At 46.4% G+C, this 21,823-nt stretch overlaps 1 protein-coding gene and 1 pseudogene across 1 annotated transcript in view; one reads left to right on the top strand and one right to left on the bottom strand.

The window, feature by feature from the left end:
• Window positions 1-7,080: 7,080 nt before the first annotated feature.
• Window positions 7,081-7,216, top strand: LOC146060881 (U2 spliceosomal RNA; annotated as a pseudogene).
• A 10,135-nt stretch (window positions 7,217-17,351) lies between these two features.
• Window positions 17,352-21,823, bottom strand: part of HUNK (hormonally up-regulated Neu-associated kinase) — a 53,389-nt gene continuing 48,917 nt past the window's right edge. The window contains exon 11 of the mRNA XM_083171853.1: window positions 17,352-21,395. Coding sequence (XP_083027979.1) covers window positions 20,728-21,395 — 668 coding nt within the window. The 3' untranslated portion in view covers window positions 17,352-20,727. The remainder of the gene's footprint in view (window positions 21,396-21,823) is intronic.

Raw genomic sequence — 21,823 nt, 5'->3', positions numbered from 1 at the left:
AAAATTTCTAGTGGCGGCCCTGGTCGACGACCATCAAAAGATGTGGAAGGTGCACACATATGTAAGGTTGCTCTGAGCAACCTTACATATGTGTGCATGTTCAGGGGGAAGTGGGCGGGCAGCGCTAACATCTGGTGATGTCAGCTGCCCACCCCCCTGCCTGTCCGTCATGCCCACATTAGCATGTGCACGCCCATGAAACCCAATCTGTGATAAATGGTTCAAGGTAAAGTGCACCAGACAGGGACATGCAAATGCCACCGCCGCCTGGATTGGCTTTGAGGCGTCCAATGGTGCCATGGTGAATCCCAAAGACGCTGCGTCGGTCACAGAACAGTTAATTATCATATTTTAGTCTACAATCGGAGGGCCGGCGTTTCTGTCTACCTGCCTTCCAGGCTGAAGCCAGGCAGTAAATGGCTGTCCGCATGCTGATTGGTGCGGACAGAGTGCTGACAGACATAAGAGTTTATGTACATCTCGGAATCAGGATCCTTGTTACACGATGCTCCAGTTATCTTATACCCCTTTTACACCAAAACGCTGGGTCGCATCCAGGTTTTTGGACCCAGCTTCAACCCGGGTGTGACCCCGCATTTGGTCCCTTTTACACCGGCGGCTGCCCCTCCTGCCCGGCGGTGTAAAAGGGGTATTACTTGCAATGGCTAAGTGTAGAAACCATTGATCACATGTCTGACAAGTACAGCTTTGTGCATTGTTGATAGAACACTACCAGCGATTGTATTGGAAGCCAGTCGCATACACGTTTTATATTAGCTATGTATGTAACATTCAGTACGAGACTTGCGCAGACGTGTGAGGCTTAGCCAAGCTTGGCGCCCATTTACCAGAGCAGTCCAAACCCGTACACTGGATAGATTATAATAATCCACCGACATCCTGGCAGCACAACATTGAACCTATTGCTTTATCTGGGAGCTGGTTCAGTTTAATGGCGTCACTTGTCAGCAGAAGAGGCGAATATGCAGCATAACGCAGGGCTGCCATTGGCAGGAGCCCCCGGTTCTATTCCCTTTCTCATCTGTCGGCCGGGTTATTGCAGAGAGCTAGGTACTTCTATGAGTGCGGTTTGGATTTAAACGCCTGGGAGAGTTTGAAAGACGCGGCTCTGTTCCCGGCTCTGCGATTATTATTGTTATGGTGATGTTAGGATTCAGATCTCAGCGAGAAATAATTAGGAATCCTGTATGGAATAGGCTATAAACACTCTCACGTTAACACACGTTACTGGTTTATATACCTCATAAAACTGCACAATCAAAAGAAACAAACAATAAAGAGCCCTGTGTCGCTTCATACAGGGGGTCTATGTGTTGTATTTTAGGTATTTTATTCAGACATGTAGATCAATTTGAGGTCACTTAAAGACATAGGGCCTTATTCTAGTTCACTCTTTCTGACAAAATCCTTTTTAGATGGACAAAACCATGTGCACTGCAGGGGGGCAGATGTAAAATGTGCAGAGAATTAGATTTGGGTGAGTTATTTTGTTTCTGTGCAGGGTAAATACTGACTGCTTTATTTTTACACTGCAATATAGATCTCACTTTGAAGTAAAACCCCACCCAAATCTAATTCTCTCTGCACAAGTAACATCTACCCCACCTGCAGTGCACATGGTTTTGTCCATCTAAGAAGGATTTTGTCAGAAAGAGTGAACTGGAATAACCCCCATACTTACCAACTTTTTTTTCTCTCCTCTCCGGGAGAAGCCACAGAGAGGAGACCAGAAACTGCTGCCGGGAGGGGCGGGACAAGGCTCATGCCAGTCAAACTTGAGAATACACTGGTCCATGGATTGGGGATGGGCGATTTGTGTAATTTTAGCCCCGTCCCTTTGCCGCGGACCTGCAAAATCCTGTACTCCGCAGACTTGGTGCAGCAGTGAAGTGGGGTGCGGAAGCTGCGGGGGGGGGGGGGGGGGGGTAGGCAAGTATGCTTAAAGAAAAGAATGAGGGTGAGCTCACGGAGGTCTTGCAGCCACATTGAGGAGAAACACATGGAGCAAGATGTACTAAGCAGCAGTTTGCAAGGGATCCGGTCACTAGGTCGACATGCATTGCGTCATCATCTGAAATAGGGTGGCATGGCTAAGATCCACAGGGTTGGAAGGTCAACACAAGCAATAGGTTGACAATAGCAAGGTCGACAGTCAAAGGGTCTACATGAGTTTTTCACAGGTTTTTTTTTTAAGCCGACATGCCGACGGCGGTATTTCATGCCTTAACATCCACTACGGCATGGTGGGAGAATAGAATAGTGTACAAAACCATGCCAGGGGACACGGTACACTTAGACGGTGCCCATGTCAACTATGTCGACATTCGGGACAAAAAAACATGAAAAACTCATGTCATCTTTTTGACTGTTGACCTTGCCATTGCCGACCTCATGTTTATGTCGACCTTACCTGCCCTGTTGGCCGTATCCATGTCAACCTATTTTAGGGGTCGACCTAAGCCTTGTCGACCTTCAGTGGTCCACCCAATGCATGTCGACCTAAATTGGGTTAACCCAATGACCCATACCCATTTGCAAGGGGTTTGGGAACCATGGGACCTTCCACTTACTCACAGCATGATGCACATTACGCCACATACCGTGATGCCCATTACACATTATGCCCCACTCCATGATGCCCATTACATATTATGCCACACACCATAATGCCAATTACATATTATACTGCTCACTGTAATGCCTATTACATAGTATGGCACATAAGTGGCGCTTACCTAAATGCACATTGTTAGGGGTTTCTAATACACATTATGCTGCACACTGTGATATCCATTACACATTATGCCCACCACAGTAATGCCCATTACACATTATGCCTCACACCATAATGCCCATTACACAATACTTTCAACACCGTAATGCCCATTACACAATACGCCCCACACTGTAATGCCCATTGCATATTATACTACACACTGTAAAGCCTATTCCATAATATGCCACATAAGTGGCTTTTACCTCACTGCTCATTGTTAGGGGTTTCTTGCTTGATGCCAGGCATCAGTTCCAGCCGATTCCAAGTGTACCATCACTCACCATCAGTCGCTATCAGTTACCATCAGTCACACTGCTCATCTCCAGTACACCATCAAAGAGTCACTATCGATTCCAGCCACCATCGGTGTCCTTCATCGATAACTATCATCATCAAAGATGTTCAGCTAAGTGCCTACGTTAGTGGTATACCTCCAGAGCTCATTCAGCTTACCTGCCGTGTACGGTGCCCCATCATCTACTCCAGCGATACCATCGGTGGTCAACATCGGTCGGACCATTTAATTTACCTCCTTTGGTTCCAGCCGATTCCTTTGGTTCCAGACAATTAGACAAATCCCTCAGGCGTGATAGCTACATGCAAAAGCAGCCAATATTTACCCTGCAGAGAAACAATATAAGTGTATTTTCTCGCCTTGCATAGTAAACCCGAAATTCTTTTTTTGCTTTACTGAATCTTTAGTGATATTTGCGCAGGACAGACAAAAATAGTATGTTTGCTAATATAAGTTAAAAAAAAATCACTAAAGCAATTTGTTGTGTTACTGTTTTGTCTCATCATGAGGCTATTCCCTTCCCTAATTTGCTGTTATCACCCTGTCACTGCTGAATGTGTCCCTTTAAGTCTCTGGAACTTGAATAGTTACTTCAGCTATTAGCATAAATCTCAGGGTTCTGCACAGCCTGAGCAATAATGACAATGTAATTACATTGCAGAATAACCCAGTAAATCCGGCCGAGCCAAAAAACGTGATATTTCTGACAGGCCGCATTTGTACTGTAATCTAGCTTTTAAAGGCTTTACTCATTTACTCAGGGAGCAAAGCTTAGCGGCGTGCGCGGACCACTATTGCCTATACCCTGCGAGACAGTATGTAAGAGCCAATTTAAAGTGCAATTTCTCAAAATACTATGGCTTTACGGCTTTAAATCTTTAATTGTTTAAATAACCTAAATGCATTTTTAAACCGGCTCTTTAACCATTTGTTGTTTTCTTTACTTACGTTACGGAAATGTCATTTATGTTTAAATCTTTAATATATCTAATTCTACCTCTACACACACACACACACACACACACACACACACACAGAGGCCCTTATTCTAGCTGACTCGCTCGGGCATGCATTCGCACGGGGAGCGGTGTGCGTGCGAACTCTGCAAAACGTCTGTGCACCGAGTGCACACTCCCAGCCTTGCGAGCAGGGGGGGTGGAGAGGGGGCGTGGGGTGCCAGCCTGGGTCATTAGCATATGTGAACGCCCAGCGTTTCATGGGCGTTCCCATGAAAACGCTGGGCGTGCACATGCTAATGCGTTCTTGAAGCACGTGCGGGGTGGGCGGACAGCTGATATAACCGGATGTCAGCTACCCGCCCAATTCCCTGGTATTCTACACGCATATGTACAAGTAGTCTGGACCACCCTTACATATCCGTGTGCCTTCGCCATCATTCGATGGTCAGAGGTTCCCACTGGCATGCGAATGGATGGTCGTGTAAAACGAATCTCGCTTGCGAATGGGTGGTGCCAGCTAACCATTTGCAAGGCGGGGTTACGGTTACTCGAAAGGATGAGAATTTGCTTCCAAGTTTTGGTCCCCAGAGTATCAATCATTGAGGGGTGGGGTGTAGAGGTTTTGGGGTAAAAACTGTCACAGCTCAAAGTGAAAGTATATTGCAGAAGCCATAATTTTGATGGGCTTTAAATAGTATGTCGAGAATTCATCACTGTCTACATGATGACTGTCCTCATAGCCTATCCAACCCACCTAATTCTAATTTTTAAATCGGGACTTGTTCCGAAAAGGGGGTGGAACCAAGGATGGGTGTGACCTCTGGAAGGCCTAGCGCTGCGGCCCCCATATTTTATCATTTTGTGGGGTGTGCCCAGCACTCCCCTGGCAGCTGGGCAGCCCCAGGCTCCCTCCCTGCACTGAAGTGCACGACTTCTCTTCAGCAATCATTGTCTGCTCTCTGGCTCTGCCCAACTGCCCTCCCACCCCAAGCGTGGGACATTTCCACCCATGGTAGGGACAGCAGATCAATCTCCAAATAGCAGGACAGTCTGGCTGTAATCGGAACAGTTGAGAGGTATGTATAACGAAGAATTACATTGCATGTATGGCCTCCTCACATAGAAAATAACACAGCCCTTTGCACTGAAGATGATGGGTAGTGCTGTCCTAGGACGTCACAAAATAATTAAATTACTTTCAAGTTCTAAACAGCATGTTCTGTCAGACAGTGGTGTAATAAGACATTAGCCTTAGGACACAGCACCATCCTTTACACTGGAGTGAGTTAAACGGTTAACAGTTATTTTGTCAACAGTCAAAATGTCGACCACGTGAGTAATGTACACAGTATTTTACAGTGTTGGCATAAGGACTGTTAACATGATACTTTGGCCGTCCTAATGCCAAAAGGAGAAACCTGGTGGAAGATGATGCTGTCAGATCATCAAAGATTTAAACTACTAAGGGCCAGCCAATCAGCTCGTAACTGCCATATTACAGGAAGTGTTTGAAAAATGACAAGAGCTGATTGGCTGGTACTTCAACCACTTTATCTATCTCCAACCAAAGTACATAGACCCATTAAGCTGGGTACACAGTAGGTGATAAATCATTAACGATATGGACGATAATATCGATATTGTCAACAATATATTGTGCAAATTCTTCAGTGTGTACCCACTATATTGTTAAAGATGCGTGTTCCATCTGATTCTCCACATCGATGGCAATCTTATTCTACCTCGACTATAAACCATCGATGATTATGAGCCATCCCTACTCAGGTGGTTGCACCACTGGTAGGGAGTGGTTGAGTGCTAGGACCCTGCAGAGCTTTCGGAAAGGAAGATCAGTCTCACCATCACAGCATTCAGGACAGGGAAAAGACGGGGCATGCAGGTCAGAGTTGGGTGGAGGTTGCAGCAGTCCAGGCAGGAGAAGATGAGAGGTAAGCACTAGTTTTGCTTGTGAGTATGAGTCCAAGAATAGTCTGAGAATAGTAATAATGAACAATCAATAAACTTCTCCTTCCTGTTTAGGAAGTGGCAGCCATTTCTTGCCGCCAGGCCTAACCTCTGACTCCTAAACAGGTTTGCTGTACTTACCAAAAATGCAAAAAAAGAATATTGAAATAAAGTCAGCCAATGTCTTTAGTATAGAGGGAACCAACCGGTGGACCATAATCCATATAGAGCCTTCTAAAGCTTTGTCCTGACCCTGCACCCCTGCTCATTGTTGGAGAATAGAGCTCTGCACTGTCTTCTCTGCTGCAGCGGTTGTAACAGCGCAACTCCGTCCTGGCCAGCCTGAGTGCACTACTGATCTTGCACGGCGTGACTTCCAGCTCCATCCTCCATTGAGGAAACACTTGCCCCATAGTGTCTCAGAAAGGAGACTGCGTACAAAGATGCAGATCCTGCTCAGTACTGCTGGATCACCACCGCTGTATATGGTGCATATTCAGTGGCGTAGTTAACATGGGAGCACATGGGTCCCTGAGTTCCAAGGGCGGCCCACACCGCACCCATTTAGGTAGAAAGTAACCCTTCCCCCGATGTCACCAACTGCACCTGTGCACCAGCTAGGGGATTTGGAACACGTGGACCATTGGTAGATCTTAAGGACCTGCTCTAGTGTGTACCTAGCTTTTTCTATTACCATCATCTTCAGGCGCCGGATTTCGCGAGGCTTTAAATAGCGGCTGCTGCGCCCGCCATCTTCACTCCAGTCTAGTAATGGGTTGGGAGAGGGTGTGATGGTGCTGCTGCTGGGGCTTAAACTTAAGCTTGAGCTTGACCTTGAACGCAATTCGCTGGGGCTGTCTCTCAGTGCTGCTGTGTAGTCTAACTGTGTACTTGTAGTACTACTGTCTCCTCTGTGCGGTCTACCTCTGGTGTGCTGTGCTGTAATTATTTTATTCGCTGGGGCTGTCTCCCTCAGTGCTGCTGTGTACTCTGTTCTCCTCTCTGCTTAGGGTGGGCTCTCCCTAGCAAGGAGGACAGTCTAACTGTGTACCTGTAGTACTACTTTCGCTTCTCGGCCTTTTGGCTAAGATCAAGTGTAGTATCTGTTCTTATCAGTGGGTATGGACTGGCCTCTGGCAGAGAATAGAGAAAGGTTGGACTGAGTAGCTGCTCTGATGGGCGGAGGGTGTGGGACCCCTCTGTTTTTTCCCGGGAGCAGTGAAAAGTCTCACTGAGTATCTTCACCTCTGCCTTTGGTAGGAGGTGTTGTTTCCGTAAATCCACTGGTAAGAGGGGGGGAGAAACACTGGGCCTAGTAGTTTGGCTCTCTTAACGGGGTTTGTAGCCCCCGAAGGATGAGACAGCGAAAGGCTCAGTCTAGTATCCATTCCCAGGGAGCGGAGAAAAGCTGAGACCGAGTAGATTGGTCCAGGTCGGGGGGAACCGTCCCCCGGCTTGGGCACAGCGAAAAGCTCAGCTTAGTATCTTAACCCTGGGAGCGGAGAAACACTGGGACTGAGTAGATTGCTCTTCCGAGGGGGGTGCAGCCCCTGAGGGAGTCTTTCGAAAAGCCCAGTGGAGTACCCATTCCCATGCCAGGGGCCAGAAAGTGCCTGCTGTTGAGACGGAGAAACACTTGGTCGGACGCTGACTGGCTGGCTGCTTGGAGTCCGAGGCTGCACTGTGCCCCCGGGGAAACTCGGGGGTGCCGAACATGCACGGGTGATCCCAAAATCACCATGCACTAGTAAGCACTAGCACTGCGCACTTTCCCTCTAGGTATGCGCTTCACATCCTTACCTCGTCCTTTTGGATGGAGTAGGACAATTTTTCACACCCCCACCCTGGCCTTCTGGCTAGGGTCCTTTATTATTTATTTCTCTTCCCCTCTCACGTTCGTCACTTTTCACGTTCCTTGTTTTTTGTAGTTTTGTCACGTTTTTTGGGCAGTGTGGTCGACCCTTTCGGGCCTTCCATTTCCCCAATGTGCCAAAGCTCTCTCCTTTTGGGGAGAGCTGCGGTCCCCCCGAGGACGACCCCGAGCCGCAAGGTGGAGGGAAGTCCACTGCGGGTCTCTCCAAACCATGGGGTGCGGAGGACCCACCGTCCTAACCCTTTCGGGGGTTGAGGAATGAGGGTCTCTCTGAGCTTCGGCGAAGAGGACCCACCGTTCCCTATTTTCCCCTCTTCGGCCTTATGGTTGAGAGGGGTTAGGGGAAAAACGGGGCCCTGTCTCTTTGGAGACGGACCCATTCGATCGCACGGCCTCCTTTGCACGTGTTTAGGCACAGCACTGGTGGTGGGGAGCACACCTCGGGCTCCTGAGTTTTTTCAAACTACTGTCTCCTCTGTGCTGGGGCCTACCTCTGGTGCTGTGCTGTAATATATATTATATGAATAATTAATTATATTAGGTACTTGTGGAGTATCACGGCTCCCACAACCTTCATCGTATGCTGATCGTATGCTAAAAAATCGCATTGCATCGCATCGCACCCGATCGCACCCGATTTTGCACTGAAATGCATCAAAATGCATTGAAATGTGTATTAAACTTGTGAAATGCCCCCAAATGCCATTTTTCATAGTGCACCACCCCCACTATCAACGTCAACCCGAAGCGTGGCGAGCGCAGCGAGCCCGCGAGGGGGCGGCGGTACGCGTCCTACGACCTTTTCATACCCCCACTATCCACGTGGAGTTGAGAATAGAAAGTGTGGCGAGCGCAGCGAGCCACCGAGCCCGAAGCGTGGCGAGCGCAGCGAGCCCCGCAAGGGGACGCGGATACCTTCACAGCTATACGCGTCCCCTCGCGGGCTTCACAGGTATCCGCGTCCCCTCGCGGGGCTCGCTGCGCTCGCCTCGCTGCGCTCGCCACACTTTCTATTCTCAACTCCATGCCGACGTGGATAGTGGGGGTATGAAAAGGTCATAGGACGCGTACCGCCGCCCCCCGCGGGCTCGCTGCGCTCGCCACGCTTCGGGTTGACGTTGATAGTGGGGGTGGTGCACTATGAAAAATGGCATTTGGGGGCATTTCACAACTTTGATACACATTTCAATGCATTTTCATGCATTTCAGTGCAAAATCGGGTGGCATCGCATCGCATCCGATGGCATACGATTTTTGAGCAAAAATGCTCAAAAATCGGTAAAAATCGTATCGCATCGTATGCCACTACATATGGCATACGATGCCATACGATGGGAGCCGTGATACTCCACAAGTACCCCACATTATATATAGTCCACTGGGGCTGCCTGCACTGAATCTGCCAGTATTATTTAGTTACTCAGTCCACTGTTGCCACTGGCAGTGCTACTGCCTACCTAGTGTACCTACCTAGTACATACTAGGCTGCTATATCTAATTTCATTAAAAAATAATACTTGTGCTGAGTGGGACTGTAAAAAATTATTCCATGCTGCTGGTGCACTGACGTGTGCCACTGGGTGCCACTGCCAAGCAGTACCTAATAATAAAATTAATTATTATAAATTCTGCTGGTGCACTGCATAAAGCTACTGGTGGTGTGTAATATAACTACCTTTTGTGGTGACCACTGGCAGTGCTACTGCCTGCCTGCCTACCTACCTAGTAGTATATTTTCTCTACCTACTAGGCTGCTATATTATAGATACTTAATTATTGAATTATATATAGTCCACTGGTGCTGCCTGCACTGAATACTGTGAATAGAGGTTGCCAGTATTATTTACTCAGTCCACTGTTGCCACTGGCAGTGTTACTGCCTAAGTGTACCTACCTAGTAGTACAACTACATACTAGGCTGCTATATCTAATTTCTTAAAAAAATAATACTTGTGCTGTGTGGGACTGTAAAAAATAATTCCATGCTGCTTGTGCACTGACGTGTGCCACTGCCAAGCAGTACCTAATAATAAAATGAATTATTATAAATTCTGCTGGTGCACAATACTAGTATTGCTGACGTATCTACCTGTCTTGTGCCTAGTACTGTCTTATCTACCTGTCTGGTGCCTAGTACTGCCGTATCTACATGTCTGGTCTGGGGCCCACTGCCTAATACTGTCGTATATACCATCTGTATTGGGGCTCACTGCCTAATACTGCCGTATCTACCTGTCTGGTCGGTGGCCCACTGCCTAATACTGCCGTATCTACCATCTGTTTTGGGGCTCACTGCCTAATACTGCTGTATCTACCACTGCAGTGCCACTCTTACATGAGCCACGTGTTTGTGCCGCACACTTGTGTGGCTTAGCATAGTTATCCAGCTACCTAGGTGCAACCTTTTGCATCTAAAAACAATATTGTGAGGTGTTCAGAATAGACTGGAAATGAGTGAAAATTAATGTTATTGAGGTTAATGCTTTTAACAAAAAAAAAACAGAACCCAAAACCCAAAAAATCCAAACACAAAACACTTAGGAGGTGTTTTGCCAAAACCCATTAGAACCCAAAACCCGAAAAATGGCCAGTGCACATCCCTAATTTCAATGGACTAATGTACATAAGGTTAGTCCAGCTGGATTGTTACAGTACAGTGGCTCTTATTCTCAGTTGCATGCAGTTGTAGATACAGTTGGGTCAACATTTTTTAGTTCTACCAAACTGCTTAGGCATCTTAAACCACTTACAACCGATTCGGATTCATACGCATCTCTTTTTTGGCTAGATAGACATTACAGGGTGGCAAAAGGGCAGTACGGGGTGTTTGCCCTGGAATCGAGTTTTATATACATAGATTCAACGAAGGAGGGAAAAGGTCTGTAGCACAGGACTAAAATTTTAGGTTGTGGACCCCCCATATAGGTTCTTAGGATCAGCAATTAATAACAGAGTGGGGGTGTGCGACCAACGGACATAGGGAAATATTAGAGCAAAGCCAGAGAAAGTAATGTCCTTTTGTTTAGGTGCACCAAAAGATATTACAAATTAACTTTTATTCAACAACATTTAAGAACTGCGAAAATATATATTAAAAAAAACATACAAACAGTGGTGAGTATCAGACAATACAAATGTTTAAAATGAGGGTGGCAGGCAGATAGCACACTGAAAGTTACTGAGTATTCAAATATAGGTGTATCTCTTTATCAGCGTGATAGGTGGTAAACAAGTGTAGGTATCATACTAAATTAAGTATCAATGATGAGGGTAATATTAATCACAGTAACCCCTCTCAAGTTAATGCTTCCTTCCTACCAAAATCACCTCTCTAATAATTACATCTATATGTTGGTATCAAAGCGGCCTCTGTGGGGTATGTTTGTAAAGCTGTGTACACACGGGGTCAATAGGGGCTGAAATCGCTGGAAATATGGTCGCAGGCGACCATATTGCCAGTGATGGGAGTGTGCCCCGGCGATAAATCGCTGGGTGCGCGCTCCCGTTTTCAGCCCCGTTCTAATCGCTGGTCGCAGGAGCTTGCTCCTGCGACCAGCTGATTACCTCTGCGGCACCGCCGCCAGAAGTTTTCCTTTCATCAGCGACCATCTCTGGTCGCTGGTGAAAAGGAGACACTGAGCAATATATCTCCCCCGTGTGTACGGGGCTTAATACACGGTAGTGGTACTGTGATGGCTACCTCCCCGGGTGTCCCGCCGCAAGCCTGCGTGTGGGCGATGGCAGAATGGGGTGCCGACTGGACTGTGTGCAATTACCTGTGCTAGAGCGCTATGCACAGTGCTGCACGGTAGAAAGGAGGCAATTGCTCGGGGGTACGCTGAGCTAGAAATATCTTGAGCCCTTACAAGGGCTGCGAGATCAACACGCTGGTGGACACATAATCAAAATACATATAATATGAAAAATAACAAAAGTATCAGTGTGCTAATCTGCCTGCGCACCGCTAGCCGGCACGCGCTTCGCAGATTAGCTTCATCAGGGCCTGATTTGACCATTTAAATTTCGTATAATGGATGTCGGCATTTTGAAAATATCAGTATTATACTGAACCTGATCCATCCTCTTTCAGTCTGACCACCTGCACCAAAGATGGGGCTGGTGTAAAAGCTGAGGACAACTGCTCTAGAAGCGAAGAACTTGGGGAGCTTTGGTTGCATAGATGATTCAAAGGAATCGGTACATCTGTCAGAACAGACTTCGGTTAAAGGTCGACATGGGTCAAGGTCGACATGACTTAAGGTCGACATGGGCCAAGGTCGACATGGGTTTAGGTCGACAGTCATTAGGTCGACATGAGTTTTTCACTGTTTTTTACCCCGAATGTCGACACAGTCGACATGGACACTGTTGGAGTTGAACTGCAGCCCCTCGCATCGCTCGCGATGCTTCGGGCACGGAGCCTCGCTACGCTCGGCACAATATTTTATTCTCCCACCACGCCCTAGTGGATGATAGGGCATGAAATACCGCCTGTCGGCACATGTCGGCTCAAAACACAGTGAAAAACTCATGTCGACCTAATGACTGTCGACATAGACCCATGTCGACCTTGGCCCATGTCGACCTTGACCCATGTCGACCTTTAACCCTGTCGACCTTGGGGCCAGTCGACCTTCCGGGGTCGACCTAATGACTGTCGACCTAAGTCTGATCTGACAGATGACCGTTTCCCGATTCAAGTACCAGCAGATGTTCACATGAGAATTGCTGCAGGATCCTCTGCCTTAACATCAGACATCCCAGTAACCTTAGGATGTCCGTCAAAACCACGTTACCATTTGCTTTGACACTCCCAGGAAACGGGACTGGCGATACAGTGTTCTGCACCTCTATGCCCCCAAATGGTTTCCAGCTGTTACTTACCTTGCATTGTACTCCCTGATCCTCACATGCACAGGTCAATAAACAATGGAAATGTATCAGAATTACATTTAACCCCCCCCCCCAAATAAAGACCAAAATTAAATTGTTCCAAGGACTGGTCCTGTACACACCCAAGCATCCCTGTGGTCAGGTGAAGTCCCCCAGCCTGTTTGCTGTGCCGCTATGTGACCATGTTGTTGATATAGTTAATTGCTGCAATAGCACTTAACACTCCACAAACAAAAACATGTATAGAAATCATTTTTACTTTTGTATCTAATTAAGACGCAGAGCAATCTAATGGCTTTATCTCCTATTAGCACTGAAGAGTCTGAAGATGTTTCCATAGTAACTGTTGCTCAGATTTATATTCCTGCATTAAAGGGAAATGAGACTCTAATGTAAAGAAGCTTGTTTTAAATTTTATATATATATATATATATATATATATATATAAACGTTATGTAATACTTGGTTTTCTGTGATAGTCTAAAGGGTTTGTTTGCTCTGTGTGATTCTCAATGTCATATGAACCCCAAGAGATCTATACAGCTGTTTATTTGTCAGTGCGACATGATTGTATTGATTAAATGTCAACAAAACATACCCAGCGGTCCACTGGTGACTTACCTGTAACTACGGGACTCAAGCAGTAGGCCAGATGCCCTAAGCTTCAAAAGTGATAAAATGGAGAGTGATAAACAACCAACCAATCAGCTTCTACCTTACATTTTTCAAACACCGTCTGTAACATGGCAGGTAAGAGCTGATGGTGGGATGCTGCCTGCTTACACCACTATGGAGCTGCTGGTGCAGTTTTAGCGCCCAACTTGGAACCCTTCTATTTAACAAACAATTCTTGTTTTTTGCATGATTTAAGCATCACAGCTATGTTGGAAAGGGTTAACGGAAAAGTTAATGCAATTATCTTCTCTGTTAATGTCAGACTTCTGCAACAATGCATTGTAGATAGCAAGTCATTGTTCTCTGCAGCACTAACAGTGTCTGCTATTCAGGTAGCAGTACAAGGGAAACAACAGAAAGTCTTTTTTTGCGGTGCACCAGGAGAAGAGAAAAAAAAAGTATTTTAAAAAATAACTTTTATTAATTAATCAATTAAATGCGAAATATAAAATCAAAACATACAACATAGATTGACACTGGACTTGTTAAAAAGGGTGAGAAAAACTCCCCTTATCGTAGTGGGGGTAGATTTATATATAATCGCTGGTTGCTTAGTGTGTACCCTGATACACTGGGTTGTACAATCTATGGTCACTGGTGTTTCTTCAAAAGTATACGTGGAACCATGTCCCTTTATTGTATGAACACCTATATAGAGTAACAAGAACCCTCGTTTGTATCAATATGCGGTGTAGTAGTAAATGCTATTTAAATGAGCAATTCACATGTAGCCGGATAAACATACAATGTTTCTAATGAACACCGTGCTGTGAAATCATCAGCTATGGTCACGCTTAGGGGGGGGAATCTGCAGGGACGGCGTCCCGTCTACAGTTATCACCCCCTGAGGGCTGCGTGTGCTGCCGGTGTCGGCTGGTAGGCACACAGACAAGCCACTGGTGGAGTCAGGCTTTCTCTGGCGCTAACGGCTACACCGCTAACCACCGCGTCTGATTAGCCGGCAGCGGTATATGCTGTCGTCAGGATATGACTCGCATATATCACCGGCTAACAGTCGGGGCACTTAAACACATAAATACACAATCAAAATACATTTCCCAGCTACCCCCACTATACGATCCACGCCATTCAGGTAGCAGAAAAACTTAAAAAAATCCTTAAAACTTACATTATTATATAACATGCTAATACCATCTGCGCAAGAATTTTACGGGTGTGGTATAGGGGTCCGAAAGTCCGGATCCTGACTGGCCGGACCCAGACAGCATGGTGAGCGCAACTAAGCCCCTTGCGGGCACGGTGGCTCGCCACCTAATCTATTCTCCCTCTATGGGGGTCGTGGACCCCCACGAGGGAAAATAGCAGGTGGCCGTTGGGAACCCAGCTGTCGATGTTTTGACAGTCGGGATCCCGACGTCGGAATGTCCCAGCACCCGAATTTTCCTACATAGCATGGCGAATGAAGCATAAGAATGCTAGTAATTGTGATGGTATTGGCTAGGGATGGCCATTGGTGCAGTCGCCATTGATGTAACTAGCCATCGATAGTAACAAACTATGTAATAGATAACCAGCAATAGTTATAGTCATCGATGGTCATCCATTTTCTTTGACTGACTGGTCTGTGGGACAATCAGAACATGGGGGTGGGGCTTCAGGGTTGTCTGGGGCGGAGCTATGCTCCATGTCTTGGCACTTTGGGGAAGAAAAAAAAAACACATCGGTTCTGCTGTGCCATCGATGTAGGGAAACCATCTGGTACTCCCACATCAATGGCAAAAGAATTCAACATCGGCCATAGATCACGGATGAATTCAAATCATCGATTGTCGATGGCCATCCCCAGTATTGGCTGGAAATATTGCAGCCAATATTGCTGAACAGACACCATCACCTTGGTGCAAGTAAGCAGTGACCAGCATCATTCATGATCGGCTTGGGGCAATTCCTTCCCAACTCCTGCTACTTAAGGTGGGCACACACCGGCCAATATATCAGCCGCTCGATTTAATGACGGATATATCGACGGACCATCGGCAAGTGTGTACGCGCATTATATCTCTGAACGGTGTCATTCACAGCTATATTGCGTTGGCTATGCAACACAGCCGATGCCCGAAAGATCAGCACATTTTGCTGTACCTACGGGCAATCCGCCGGGGATTGTCAGCTCAGTGGGCGGGCACATGCAGATGCAATTGTGATGTCAGTCACGACGGATCAGGTAGCACGGTCTCCGTCTGTAGATATATGTTCTAGCGGGTGCCTAGCATTAGGAGAGACTTTCTGCTACAATCTATTGGATGATTTCTGCTGGATAGACAAGGAGCAAAATACCCAGCCTAGTGAACAGGGCTGAATCAGGCCCTTTATTCGAAATGGAGCCTACTCAGACAGCTGTTACTGCTCTATGTTATATTACCAATGCCAAAAGGGTTTTCTGCAATCCAGCTCCATGACAGAACATTGCCAGCTGTTCTAGGCAGCCATGTGCCCCATTCATGATTGTGAGCAGAGCAAATGATCAAGCAACTGTGCAAAACCGCGTTGCGCAGTAAGCGGTGCAGAGAATCAGGGGGTAATTCAGACATTCTTCACGCAAATTCGCAGGAGCCAGTGTTCAGCAAAGCCTCCACCCCGCTAGAATGGAATCCCGCCTTTGCGAATGAATGTGCTGACTGTGCAAATGGGTGTGTGCGGTTACAAATCTGTTCGCAGCCGTGACAGGCTCACCGGCGAATGAAATTGACACTGGGCACAAGTCATGGCAGGCTGAGAGTAGGCAGAGACTTTCACGGTGGCTGCGATGGAAAAGGCTCATCTGGTCTGGACACTCCTAACGTTTTCCCTGACACTGCCAGCGGTTTTCTTAGAACTCCCACTAAACAGCCGGCTTCCGCCTCCAGCCACCTTCTTCCTGTCATTTGCCTTGTATACGGCGTGCAAATATCAGGACTTCATCGCAGGATGCCCTTGCGCATGCATACCACGGGCTGTACACATGCAGCCGTCTGAATTACCCCCTTAGATTGGGGGGGGGGGGTTAATTTTGTTTTGTGCAGGATAAATATTTACCGGTTACATCTGCCCCTCCTGCAGTGCAGCATAACTTTGCCCAGTTGCTTCATAATTTGCTTTACTTTCAAACATGACTTGAAGGTCAAAACATGCTCTGCCCGTTTAACAGCTTCTTGCTAAAACAGCCGGGGCCCTGGGTCCCCGCCACAGCATGAGTTGATACCGTACGCATGCACCCGGCATCTTTTCATGTTGACCAGGGAGCTTAGGGGAAGCCCTGCACAACTGTTGGTGCCAGGCACGCCTCCAACAGTGACATCGGTGGGCCAGGCCCACCCACATTTTGTCATCGGTGGGCCCAGACTCAAGCTGCCCTCTTTCCCCCTCCACCCTGCCGTGATCCTAAAGGGATCACTATAGATGCGCCCAGATATAGTAATTTATATAGCGCACTTTCTCCAACAGGACTCAAGGTGCTTGTGAATAACAATCACTGGATGATTAACCTGTTCCAAAATAACGAAGGTCCCCCACTGATACAAAACAAGCCAGACAACGTTCTTAAGCAAATCGTGATTTTATGAAAACAGTTCAAGTACAATAGAAAATAAAAGGTGAATTAAATAGAAGATACAATGGCGGCAATGTCATCTGTATTACAGGGAAACAAACCACATTTCATGGATCATGGTACACATATGGTGAGGAGACAGAAAAGGGAACTTGTTCATTCCGCTACATCTTCAGCAGCTTCCAACAATGAGCGCTAATTACATATTCATGTAATATGTTCACAGATTTCTGCCTAAATTGCGAACATCTTTAAAAACATTCTTTGGTTTAAACAGGGAGCGAAAATTCATCAGTGAGAAAACACAGCTGACATCTGATCTGGCGTCAGGCTTTTCTACACACACACACACACACACACACACACAATCCTTGCACAGGCTGTTATTAGCAGGATAGATTCCAGCTGATCCCCACAAGCCCCTTTCAAATGCAGGGAGTCGGGATAGCTGAAAAAGCAACTGCAAGGAAACCTGTATTTAGTGAGAAAACAAACCATTTGTTCTGGAAATTTGCCATTCTAAATAGCTTTTATTCTATACATTTGAATTTTGTGTTAAAAACCAGTCTCGCCTCATGGCGCAGTATCTGGTAGGACGTTCTGGTTGCTGTAGGACAGGGGTGGGCAAACCTGTCCTCAAAATCTACCAACAGTTCATGTGTCTCAAGCAACCTGTGGATCTATAGTAGGAATGAATGCAGCAGGTTTGAATTTGTGACAGTTAGTAATGACTACAGGCCAACCCTACTTTCGGATATCTTTGAGAAACTCCCAGATTAGAGAGAAGATCTATTAGAGCTTGCAGAGTGATGTAGCGGAAGGAGGGGCATATGTATCAAAGCTTGACAAGAGAACAAGTAGACAGAGATCAAATACCGACCAATCAGCTGCTGTAAAGCTTTGAGTGTGCCAATCATCTCCTGCCTGAAACAAGAGGATTGGTTGGTACTGTATCGCTCTCCAGTTCCCTTGGGACATTTTCGCTTAGACTAAATGAATAGAAATGATAAATCTTTAGACCAATATCCTTTTCTGTGTCTCTCCTGCCATCTATAGAACTCTATCACCACCGAGGGCACCTATGGTCACGCTGGCTTATGGCCAAGCACATTACTGAAGGGTTTTAAGAAAACAGTAGTTGTATCAGTAAATAAGATACTGTAAACGTTTCCCGCGGCTGACCGAGCCCAGCGCCACGACTGCAGTAAGCGATGTCCTTTTCTTATCGGGTTTTGATCAATAAGTAGTGCTGGGCTGTATAAACCTGAATTACAAAGAATGTTCTGTAGCTTATCTTGTATTGAAGCCATTTATACAATCGTTCCATTCCATGACAGTGGTCATTAGGTCTGTCACACCTGTAGCAGCTATCCCAGAGAATTATGGGGAGATTCTTGCCTTCCGATGTAAAACATCTAAGACAACTGTTTAGTAATACAGCAGAGGCCGTAATTATTTCTGTTCACATTGTAAGGATCCCAGTAAAAAAAAAAGTGCGAGACGGCACCTGTCCGATTACAGCTAGGCTTCAAATTCCAGCATTGCTGCGGTGTACCGGACACACCAGCAACACGGAGGAGCAGCACCAGCAACGATGCGGAGCAGCACCTGGCACAGCAGCAACGCATCTGTGCACCTGGCGCACCGGACTCTGATCTTGCTTAATGGCAGCTACAATGCCTGGCTGCAGAAAACAGACATACTTTTGTATTCATGGTCGTTGGCTCGCGCAATCGTAAATGGAATACTAAATGAAACGGAACACTACTTCAAAGCCTGCGTTCTTTGCTCATTTGTCACAGCAACTCTCTGCGGATGAGCCTAGGAATGCTGGATGTGTTAGTCTATATAAGAATTACAGCTTATACCCTTGGAATGTTGTTTTGCAAAACAAAATGTGAATCTAGACAAACAGCGCTCCAGCTGCAGAGGAATTCGTGTTCCACGGACACTTCCAAGCCGCCATCCGCTGATTGTTTTTTAGCATACAAACCACGCAATACTAGGACTAGTGATAACATGGTTGGCTATAAAATGAATTCAGCAGCTCGCTTCACTTTGTGCCACACAACAACGTCAGGTCAAACATTTCAATGGACCAGTAGGCGAAATGCAGAATCAGCCCACAAAATGGCCGCCTGCAACATAAATTGGGGACAGGACCACTTAAGCAGCTAGGTGTGTAACCAAATATAGACTGGAGAGAGACAAATTACAATTTTGCTTTTTATGGTAAAACACAGCCGCTACAATGGCAGTTACTAGGTGATTGTTTAGCACTTTATCACTCTCCAACCTTTGATACATCGCTCCTGAATTCTTTACTCTTATTACAGTTTGATCACCTCGGCCTAAATTAAAGAAACACCATGCCACAACAGTTACTTGGCTGTATACCGATACAAAATGTCTGCCACCACCATAAGTGATGAGCCGCATGGTTATTAGACCAGGGGTAGCCAAACCTGTCCTCAAGATCTACCAACATTTCATGTGTCTCAGGCAACCTGTGGCTCTATAGTAGGAATGAATGCATTTGACAATGTGACAGTTAGTATTGACTACAGCTGTGCACCAGCTAGGTGATCTGGGGAATGTGACAGTTAGTAATGACTACAGCTGTGCACCAGATAGGTGATCTGGGGAATGTGACAGTTAGTAATGACTACAGCTGTGCCCCAGCTAGGTGATCTGGGGAATGTGACAGTTAGTAATGACGACAGCTGTGCCCCAAGCTAGGTGATCTGGGGAATGTGACAGTTAGTAATGACTACAGCTGTGCCCAAGCTGGGTGATTTGGAAAACGTGGACCGTTGGTAGACTGAGGATCGGTTTGTCCACCCCTGCATAAGACAGTCTAGTCTACAGTAACACGTGGGTGGCTTGTGAACTCTTGGTGGTGGAAGATTATCGATGATTGCTGCCATCAGCTCCACCGAGGACACCGTACAGGACGTAAAATCTCAAACCTAGATCAGATTGCTGTAGTAATAATTTAGCAAATCCTTTAACTCACAAGAATTGGGGTGATAAAGTAAAATTAGACCTTGTAAAAAATCACAGCCTTCCCTCATTTACACCTCACAATCCTCAGACATCTGTAAGTTCAATGACCGATTCGAAACCAACCTAAATTCCAAGCAAAACATTTACCAGACCTGTTATTGAAGCGCTATGAAAAGATTTGCGTTAAAAACAAGACTGCAGGGACAAAGTGCTCGGACAATGAGCTGGGGGAGGTGTGGCATGAAAGAACCATAATGTTTACAATACGCGTTACAGTAGATGTTTCCTGCATGTACGTTTTTCCAGTTCTGTTTTCCCAAAGGAGTAGAGTTCATCGTGACCATTACAGGAGACAAAACAGCGAAGGAGTCAAGTGTGGTCCTTGGTAGATCATGAACTGTATTGTACAGTCTGATGAGATCAGTTACAGCAGACTTACTGTATGCACTTTCTGCATGCTGGAATTCCACGGAAATGTATATTAATGTAGAATTGTAACATCCATGGAAAGTTTGCCATGAACACTTATGACACTTGTATTGTTCCAGTTCCAGCACAGTCACTGGCATCAGCGGGAAGCGCCAAAGGCTAAAATCAAAACCCATACAAATGATCTTATTACAATGAGAAAGATTACGAAATTTACAAGTATATCAATAATTTCTGCTTGGTTAGCCCACAGAGCTAAAAGCCCAGTCCCAGTAAAATGTCCAATCAGCAGAACACGTTGTCGCTGGAGTTGAAACTGGAATAACCTGGGCTCATTTGGTGCAACGCAGGCATCCGAGACTCTAGGGAGTTCTCTGGCTTGGGAGAGGTTACCTGGCTCCTCTTTCTCAACATTTGTCCAATACCCATCATGGGAAACCGACCTCGGCTTCTGACACAGTTTGGGCTTCCCAAGTTCCCAGAAACGTTATTGTTACCGGACGGGGAGTGGGGAGAAGTTGGGGACATGGACTCCGAGCTGGATGGGCTGCTCTTGTCCTCGTACGTGAAAGAGGAGAGTGTGGAATGAGCCTTCACAGGGGTGGTGTTGTCAAACTGAAAGATCGGGGAGAGAGTTCTCTCGCTCGAGTGGCGGGGAGAGAAGGACACCGGTGAGTCTATGACTCGGTACTGGTGAGACGGAGACAGGGATTCTATTTGGTCTTCTCGGTTGACGGACTCGAAAGAACGCACAACATTCAGGTGAGGTTCCCTCATTCGGCTACCCATGTTCATGTTCACCGTCTCCTGCGAGTGGGAGTCTTGACGCCTCATTATCTTCGGAGTTCTTGGATCTGGGCTTTGCATCTCCAGGTATTCCAGAGAGCAGGAGGTGACACATGAAGTCTTGTTGAGTCGGACTTCGTGGAAGGGGCTTAGCCCACCAACAGACTCTGCAACAAGCAACATAAAATAAATAACTGAGAAAAGAAAAACTAAGCGAAACTTACTGTATAATATTAAAGAACATTCTCTAAATTGAAGACCATTTCTACAATAACGCCATAGCACAATTACCTTGTTTCTATAGTTTCTCAATTTGCTAGAAAGTTCTGATTGGCAAACAGTAGTAGCCATGTTCCTACCTAGAATGAACACTATGTGGGGTCTAGGTTCTAAGCCTTGGAGAGCGATAAAATGGACGCAGGTAAAGAACAGCCATTCGGCTCCTAAGTGCCATGCTATAGGCTGGGTTTGAAAATGTCAGTTAGGGGCTGAACGGCTAGTACTTTGTCTCCACCTACTTTATCTCTCTCCAAGGCTTTGTACAGAGAGAGATTTAGAGGTGTATTCAATGCTGCAGTGAGGGGGGGTTTGTATG

Source organism: Crinia signifera, chromosome 2 (assembly GCF_055691185.1).
Source record: "Crinia signifera chromosome 2, ASM5569118v1, whole genome shotgun sequence".
In the NCBI taxonomy this organism is placed as follows: Eukaryota; Metazoa; Chordata; class Amphibia; order Anura; family Myobatrachidae; genus Crinia; species Crinia signifera.
Note: the sequence above shows the minus strand (reverse complement) of the source record. Positions and strands in the feature narration are given on the sequence as shown.